The sequence below is a fragment of the Cajanus cajan genome, chromosome 7 (genome assembly GCF_000230855.2).
Source record: "Cajanus cajan strain Asha chromosome 7, NIPB_CcT2T_4, whole genome shotgun sequence".
Lineage (NCBI taxonomy): Eukaryota > Viridiplantae > Streptophyta > Magnoliopsida > Fabales > Fabaceae > Cajanus > Cajanus cajan.
The window spans coordinates 16412774-16422228 of record NC_138523.1 but is presented as its reverse complement, the minus strand read 5'-3'; the positions used below and the strand labels follow the sequence as shown (position 1 = coordinate 16422228).

General features: G+C 38.4%; 1 protein-coding gene across 1 annotated transcript; it reads right to left on the bottom strand.

The window, feature by feature from the left end:
* Positions 1 to 278: 278 nt before the first annotated feature.
* Positions 279 to 1398, bottom strand: LOC145949861 (uncharacterized). The gene is made up of 2 exons (XM_083060762.1): positions 873 to 1398; positions 279 to 604 (listed from the first exon to the last, which is right to left on the bottom strand). Exons 1-2 carry the CDS (start codon positions 1396 to 1398, stop codon positions 279 to 281), a joined length of 852 nt encoding a protein of 283 aa, XP_082916888.1.
* Positions 1399 to 9455: the final 8057 nt, after the last annotated feature.

The following is a 9455-nucleotide window of genomic DNA, read 5'->3' as shown; positions in this document are numbered from 1 at the left end:
TTGGAAAGATGCTTCACACTCATTCGTCCATTGAAAGTGGTTGGCCTTTTTGAGAAGACCGAGAATCGGCTTCGAGGTTTCGGCCATACACGGTATGAAACGAGATAATGTTGTTAGGTGGCCGGCTAACTTTTGGACCTCCTTCAAGGTTGATGGGCTTCTCATACTAATGATGGCTTGACATTTGTCTGGGTTAGCTTCTATGCCTTGGCATGACAACATGAAGCCTAGGAATTTACCGCCCGATACGCCGAACACATATTTATTAGGATTGAGCCTCATCTGGTGCTTCCGGAGTGCATGGAAAACTTCAGCCGGTCGGCCACATGAGACAGTGTGTCATCGGATTTGACTACCATGTCATCGACATAGACTTCTATATTTCTCCCAATCTGACCGGCGAAGATCTTGTCCATAAGTCGTTGGTATATTGCCCCGACATTCTTTAGGCCGAAAGGCATGACTTGATAATAGTAATTGGCTGATTCTGTGACGAATGTCATTTTATCTTCATCTCGGGGGTGCATACGGATTTGGTTATAACCCGAGTACGCATCAAGAAAAGTCAAGAACTTGTGGTCGGCCATGCCATCAACCAATCGGTCTATGTTCGGCAAGAGGTAGGCATGCCTTGTTTAAATCTGTATAGTCAGTGCACATTCGCCACTTGCCATTTGACTTTTTGACCATGACGACGTTGGCCAACCATGTTGTGTATTGGATTTCTCTGATGAAACCTGCTTCCAGGAGTTTGGTCGTCTCGACTTCGACTACCTTTTTTCTTTCTTCCCCCATTTTTCTTTTTCGTTGGGCAACCGAGTTTGCCTCTCGGCAAACTGAGAGTTTATGACACAAAAAATTGGGGTCGATACCTGGCATGTCGGCTGGTCGCCATGCAAAAAAATCTTTATTTTTCATTATGATCTGTCCGATTTCTTGTTTTGCCAATTCGGACAGGTTTGAGCCCAGGTAGGTTATGTGTTGGTCGGTTGGTCCGATAACGATCGGTTGTCGGTCTTCAATCGGCTCGACCCTCTCGTCCTGTTCCATGCGAGGGTCAAAGTCCACTATCGTTTCAGAGTTTTGTGCTATTGTGTGAACGCGTTTGATTCCACGCGGCTCGGCCGTTTCAAGACGAGGCAGCCGAAGGCTGGTGAAATAACACTCCCTGGCCGCTTTCTGATCGGCATGGACTGTAATGATCTGGCCTGACTCAGAAGGGAATTTCTTGGCTAAGTGTGGAGTTGAGACGATTGCACCTAACTTGTTGAGGGAAGGCCTGCCGAGAAGGATGTTATATGACGTGTTGGCGTGCACGACTACGTACTTGACCAGAATGTCTCGAGCTTCGGCTCCATCAAAGCAGAAACGGGTGGATAACTTGATGTACCCTTTCATCTATACGCGTTCGCCAGAAAATCCGACCAGGGGTTCATTATATGGGATTAATTCGGCCTCTGGGATGCCGAGCTGTTTGAATGTGTTCCAATATAGTATATCGGCCGAACTGCCCTGGTCGACCAGTGTTTTTCGAACTATGCAGTTGTGAATTTCGACACTGATGACCATTGGATCGTCTTGGTATGGATCAATGCCTTTGAAGTCTGCTTCGGTGAACGTGATGGCCGGCATCCTGCGTTGAGTACGTTCCACCGCGTGTACAGCTCGGACAGCTCGTAGGTGCCTCTTTTGTGTCGATGAGGAAGTGCCTCCGTCGGCGAATCCGCCAGCAATGGTGTTGATGACTCTTCGGGGCTGCGTCGTCGGCTCGTCCTCCTTTCGGCCTCTCGACCGACTTCGTTCACTGTAGGGGCGCCTGTCAGATCTGTCTTGATCAGGTTGATCTCGACGATGCCGACGATCATCATGTCGGGGGGAGCGAGGTCGATCAACAAAATGTTGAAGCTGTCCTTGTTTGATTAAGTCCTCAATTTTGTCTCTAAGGGTCGTGCACTCTTCAGTTGAGTGACCCCGGTTACGATGGTATTTACAAGACTTGCTTGTGTCGGCTCGTGAGGGGGTCGAGGCTCGTTTCGGCACTGCCAAGACCTCCGAAGCAAGTGCTTGGTCTAATACAGCTGATCGACTAGTGTTCAGAGGAGTATAATGAGTGTACCTTGGTCCCTGAATGGGTTTGTCCCTCGGGACGAGATCCTTAGGACGGCTGCGGTAAGAGCTCTCGGCAGGCTTCTCGGTCTTGGCCGCCACCTCGGCCCTGGCCTAATTGTGAAATTCCGTAAGTTCTTCCATCTGCATGTATTTGTGGGCACGACGTCTCAAGTCGTCCATGTCGGACGGAGGTTTCTTGCAAATACTGTTAGCGAATGGTCCCGGCTTCAGAGCTGTTGTCAAGTGATGAAGGGCGACGGCCAGATTGAGGTCTTGGATTTCTAGAGCCACTTTGTTGAATCGGCTCATGAAGGTCCGAAGGGATTCCTTCTTTTCCTGTCTTATGCTTACCAATGAGAGTGAGATCATCTGATGGGGTCGGCTGATAGCAAACTGGATAGTGAACTAGGATGCCAAGGTATTGAATGAGTCAATTGAGGTGGCCGGTAGCCGTGTGAACCAGCTCAGTGCCCGGCCCTTCAATGAAGTTGGGAAGATTCGGCACAAGGCAGCGTCATCAGTAGTGCTTAGAGTAACTTGAGTTAAGAACACATCGACGTGCTCATCTGGGTCGGTGGTACCACCATACTTGTCTAGAGGCAAGGACTTCCAATGGTCAAGGAGTGCAGACTGCATGATGTTTTGGGTAAAGGGGTGTCAGTGTGCTCCGGCCGGCATCGGTTGTATCGGCCGGCTGACCGAAGCATGGAGAGCTGGGGCAGCAACAGAAGTGTGGGGGATATAGGTGTGATGGCCGTGCGAATGGAACGACCTCTGAGTGTGGGTCGTCTCAGAGGGTTTCCATGTAGGATCCCGGTACTGATTTTTTAGGGCAGCATTCTCCTCTCGCAACGCAGCCATCTTGGCAGCATCTCTCTCTCGTTGCTGTTTCATGGCGGCCATGTCTTCCTTCATTTGACGCACCATGTCGGTCAAGTTTGTCTCTTCTACCGTCTCGGCATTGTCTGCCCTGGACGGGTGCTCATCTTCGGACTGATGGTCTTCAAGGTTAATTCTTCTTGTCTTTGCCATAATGTCTTCAAAAAGTCTCTTCACAGCTATCGGTTCGGCCCCACGGTGGGCGCCAAAATGTACCTGTCTGAGGGCACACTCGTAATCTTCAGGTGGGTATAGGGCCGAACGAGAGATTCAGATGGATGCTCTAGAGGGGGGAGGTACCTGCAAAAGGCATTCCGACGCTCAAGTCAGGACAAGCACGAATATCTAAGGTAATAATTGAACAGTCACATACCTCGTTACATGTGACCTATTTATAATACTTGACATGGGCCTGAGCATAGTGGGCCTTCTCTGACACTTACCAAATTAGGTAATACGATGTTAATCGGTGGGTTACACCTTAATTGTGCTTTGTCCCTTGTTAATCATAACCATCATTTTAGTTATTCTGAGCTGATCTTTGGCCGAGCCGATACGGAACGGCCGAGACGTCCTCTCTCGGCTTATGGCCGAGCCGAAGTGGTATCTGAACAACGTTGTTATCTGTGGTGTGCCGGCTCACGTGGCCGATCCACGTGGCCGAGCCGAAGTGATATCCGAGCTACGTCAATATCTGATAGGATATGACGTACTAGTCCACGTGGCCGATCCACGTGGCCAATAGGGTCCTTCCGGTACAAATGACATATAATATATATTGTTAAATCTTATTCAAAATTAATACTAAAATTATGTATAATTATATCTTAAATAGATATATACCTGAATTAACATTTTTTGTATATCACTGTATATAACATTTATTGTAATAAATGTATTTATTATCTTAAATATATAGTTATTAAAAAGTACTTAATTTATTTTCTTGATTCAATTATTAGAATTGAAAGATCTTTTTAGCTACATATATAGATAGTAGAAAACGAACTTAAAGAATAAGATAAAAGATAGATTTTTCATTAATTGTTTGATTTTATATTGAAAAATTGAATAAAAGGCTATACATATTCTATATAGTTAATAAATTTTATGATTTTAAAAAATAATATTCATAAGTTAGATAAAAGATATGATGCATTAATTTAATGACTATAATTTAATATTTATAATTAAAAAAATTTGGCCTACCCTTTGATAAAGTTTTAGATAGGGGTCATTTGAAGTATTTTGTAATTTTAAGCATCAAAATTTTCAAAAACTACAACCAATTTTTGGTTTCCAAAATTAGTTTTAGATTTTATTTCTAAATTTTAGTTTTAAAATAAAGTCACTTCCAAATTTTTCTATCCTTTTACAATTAGTTTAAAAGTGTAATTGTGTGAGGATGATAATTATAGTGGTGGTGACAGTGACAATAGTGATAACAACAATAATAAAAACTTCATTAATTGTTGTAACACTATGATTTTTATAAACAAAATAAAATATTTTTTTAAATTTAAATAAATGCTTTGAGATATAAAGGAGCTAAAATTGTGATTTCTTTTAATAAAAAAAAAAGGTAATTTTAGAGAATAATTGGTTGATGAAATGAATATGTATTCTACCAATTGGATTTTAGTATAAATAAGCCAAATGCATTTTTTCCTTTAAATAGGAATTATTAAGTTAAATCAACAACTCTTGTTTTCTGTGTTGTCTTGGAGCTCTATTAAAAAGTTGGGAACTCAAAGAGATTGCTTGTCCAGTTAAAGAGGGAATGAGTTGTCTCACTCAAAGATATAGTAAAGTTTGTAGGTAAAGGGGTTAACCCTAGACCACATAGGTTTTGCTTGTAGGTTTTTGGATGGGTTTTGAATATGTTGAAGCTATTGTTTGTTTTAATTAGTTTAATTTATTAGGCATGTATGTATATTTTACTATTTTTCTATATTACTTTTGGATTGATTTTTGTGTGAATAATCTTGACGACTAGGGGTTGTGGTTTACGAAAATAACTATTGAATATAAGATGAGAATCTGTTTTTATATGTATTTGTCTAATGGAATTAAATATTGACTATATTGATGTTGTGTGTTTGACCCTAAAAGAGTGTTTGGTATACGAAAACTTTTTTCATGTTTGAAAATCATGATTTATGAAAATCACAAATCCTTAAAATCTTAATTTTTAAGAATGATTAAAATAATGACATCATGTCTAAGGACCAAGTCTAAAGGGAATCAAGAGGAGTCGGTCATACTAAAAGATAGAAGGCACAAGCTCTTATTGAGCTTTGGATCACTTTTAGTAGTCTACTTTCTCTTATTTGGATATATTTTTTGTAAATATTTTCCTAATTTTAACCTTGTATTTTTTATCAAATAGTGTAAAAATTAATTTCCTAGTAATTTTTTAAGGATATAATTAGTATTTTAGGGAAGGCAACTAGTAATGAAATATGTGCTTATTGTAGACCCCTAAAATTGTCCGGGTCGGAAATAAGACTCGAAGACTCTCGAAGATCAAAGGAAAGTCAGCCGGAAGGACTCCTGGAAGACCCTGGAAGACCCTAGGACGACAATCTGTAGGTTTAGAGGTCTTAGAGTAGCAAAAAATAAGAAAGTGGAGGGAATGAAGCCCAATACGGCCTCCCAGAAGTTCAGTACGGCCGTATTGAACATTTTAAACTACAATACGGCCGCACTGAACTCAATACGGCCGTATTGAAGTTTCTGAACTTCAATACGGCTGCATTGAATTCAATACGGCTGCACTGAACTTCAATACGGCTGCACTGAACTTTAATACGGCCGTATTGAGGTTTTTTGAACTTCAATACGGCCGTATTGAATTCAATACGGCCGTATTGTAGTTCAAAACTTCAATACGGACCGTATTGACCCCCAGAGGCCGTATTGCGCCTCATCCCTATAAATATGACGTCAATTGGACGTCATTTGACACTTTTACACTGAGTTTTAACCCTCTTCTTGAGTATTCTGGGTTTTTTTGAGCAGTGCTCTGCCTAGAAATCACTCGGAGAGTTGATCCGACGAAGTTCTTGAGTCACGAGCCATTTGCTTGAGTCTCGAACCTAGTCGAAGGGAAATCCTCCGGATTTCCATAGTTAAAATTTTATAGGAGGGAGCGAGCGGTCTTGTAGAGGGAGGGAACGCCAAAACGCTTCCCAATTTCTGTCAAGATATATAAGAAAGCACGCTTCAAAGGTTTATCTCTTTAAAGTCCCTTCTTTTACCGCTTTCTGTGTGTACATATTTAAACTGTCATCATGTAGATAGTTAATTTATAATTGCTTAGAATAAATAGGGGTAATTTAGTAATTTTGCACTATTATTTTTAAATAATCTGTCATAGGGAACCCGAAAGGGGCGCTGTGGGGTGCTAACACCTTCCCCACGCGTAACCGACTCCCTTACCCGACTCTGGTTGTAATGGCCGAAGTCGATTTTTGAATCGATTGCCTTAAACCTCTTTTTCCAATGTTTTGAGTAAAACATTGGTGGCGACTCCATGAACCCTTCCTTTTTATGAAAACCGCTAATCCATGGAGGGTCCCGCTTGGGATTAACATGGATTGGTGAGCCTTTTAATAAAATTGCTCGTTTGACAAGGTCTCAGTTTGAGAATAAGTCATTCTAGCATTCCATATTTTTAAACAAATAAAAGAGTCCAACCATCCTTCGCGAATGTCGAAAGCCCGTTTCGGGCCGGTGGCGACACTTATTAGACTTGTTTAGACCATAAGATAGAAGGTCATACTTAAAAGGAATCAAGAGGAGTAGGTCATACTTAAAAGATAGAAGGCACAAGATCTTATTGAGCTTTGGATCACTTTTAGTAGTTTACTTTCTCTTATTTGGATATATTTTTTTTGTAAATATTTTCCTAATTTTAACCTTGTATTTTTTTATATCAAATAGTGTAAAAATTAATTTCCTAGTAATTTTCTTTTTAAGGGTATAATTAGTATTTTAGGGAAGGCAACTAGTAATGAAATATGTGCTTATTAGACTTGTTTAGACCATAAGAGAGTGGGGACCATTTAAGTTGAAAGTGGACGTCCACTTATGGTCTCACTTGCTCTCACGGTTCATTCAAACTCCAACAAGTTACACGTACCACACCTAACCACACTTTTAACACATTGCCATGTGACATGCTCTTAGTAGTTCTTCTACATCTAGGATGTTGACATCTAGTCACAACATTTACACCTTGCCATGTGGTATGCTTTCATTGGCTTTTCTAGACCTAATATAGTGACATTTCTAGGAGGGAAATTCAAATTTAAAAATGTAATTAGAGTTAGTAGTCTTGAGTACAAGTTAATCTAATATTGGTTACATGTAACAATGGTTAGCTTAACTTGTATTACAAGATACCAAACTATATATACCTTCCTCCTCCTATCTACGTGCCACTTTTGAGTATAATGAGATTTGAATTGTTTAAAATTCTCTCTTCAAAAGCATAAGCTTTCTCCTTGGACAATTTTTTTCTTTACAAGCTTTTATCAAAGAATTTCTCTTTATGGTGAGATTTTCATCTCTTGTTTATCTTCTAAGGAAATGGCACATTGTTCTTCTACCTCTTCAACCATTTTTCAAGTAGTGAAGTAGTAACGATAGCAATTAAGAGTGTTGAAGAGAGAGCAAATGAAACACATGATAATTTTATATTGGTTCGTCTCAACTATTAAGACTACATCTAGTTCTCAAGCCAACCAGATTGAGATTCACTATCTTAAACAAGATACAAGTATTCTTTCAATAATTCACTTCTGACTCAACCTTAATTGTTCTTTGAATTGCCATTTTAAGCAATCTATCCAAGTATTCTTTTCACACAGTCTTTTTAAGCTTCAACATCGAATATTCTTTTACAATCAAGTCTCTCTTAACTCAAAGAAGAAGCATCCTTTTACAAACAAGCCTCTCCAGGCTCAAATCCAATAACTTACAGTCACTAAGGTTTACTGAGTTGTTTTATCTTCCTATCAAGATGCAATACAACAAATTAAGTACAAATACCTTTATATAAAGAATATGTTTAGTGTAAATGCTTGCAAAATCGTTCTCTTCCTCTCTTTTACTCTTTCTAATTATGAAGCTTCTTATATAGTAGCCCCAATAAGGATGACTATTTTAAATCTTGAGGGTTTCTCACAAGCTTGCTTTGTATGTCTTCGTTACAAGTTCCTTGAAGTGAGAAATATCTATTCATGCATTAAATGCATTTCATCTAATTATCACTTCTTATTTGATCAAGGAGGCTATTTATCATCTTTAGGATACCAAACGAACTATTTATAGGGTGTTAGCGAGAACTAGGTTCTGCATCAACTTTTGTTGACTTTCTCCATGATTTTAGGGATCTATTTAATGGATTTGTGAGTTCTAAATAGCTTTTTTAGTTTGATCTATTAAGGAATCACTCAGACATGCAACAAGTAGTCATTAGTCATTTTAAATGATATTCATTTAAGACTTTATAAAAATAGACCGTATGCTTTGTCTAATGACACATCATCTTTTTAACGAATTGCATTTTATGTTTCATTTGATGAATGTTTCACAAAAACATTTTCTCTATAAGAAAAATGTTCAGTTGTTATCATTAAAATTTAAGAGCTTGGGGACCCAAAATCACCTTTTGACTTAATAATCTTCCCCTTTTTGATGGTGATAAACATATTTTTTGAAACTTAGGTTTTTCCTGACTTGGAAAATATTTTTGTTGATTAAGACGAAATATTTAATTTTGAATCGAAACATTTTTCTTAATTTAACAATTATCTCCCACTTTACTATTACAAAACACTAATTCGAGAAAATCATTTTTTTATCCAAAATGTGATTTTCTTTGAGAAGTGGAAGCATTATAATTTCATTAGAGTTATATAAGATCACATCTCTCAAACATTGTGTATAAGATCATACGATTAATTTGATTTTATGCATATATTCATTTAAGAGACGTATATCAATGTATTCCCTTGATCTTATTAATCATTTCTAAGCATTATTTTTATTTGAGCAAATATGCGTATTAACACTACTTTTCATTTCATAATCTATTAGAGTGAACATATCATATCATTTTTTGCATCTCAGAGCATATGTTATCTATCATACATATCAGAGCCTAATATATTTATCAAATTATATACTTAAACGTGACATATATAAATATGAAATGCATAGGGGACTTCCCTTGAAAACATGCATGATCTAAAAGAATAACATTTGTTACATCAAAGCATATTGCTATGAGTCAGATCAAGGAAAAGACTATAATTAGAGCTAAACAAAAACTATAAACAAAAAAAAATATTGTTCAAAAACATAATTTCTACTCCTCTTTTTGGCACTAGCAAAAATTGGTCTAAAGATTGGTCTTCCTCCTCATCAAAGCTCAACTCGATGTTCAGATGGATAAATAG

Excerpts from the sequence above, each read along its gene's own strand:
- LOC145949861 (XM_083060762.1), bottom strand. The coding sequence starts at position 1,398 with ATGAAAGGGTACATCAAGTTATCCACCCGTTTCTGCTTTGATGGAGCC. Across the intron at positions 605-872 it reads GCGACCAGCCGACATGCCAG|ACCGATTGGTTGATGGCATG; the intron begins GTATCGACCCCA and ends TGCCGAACATAG.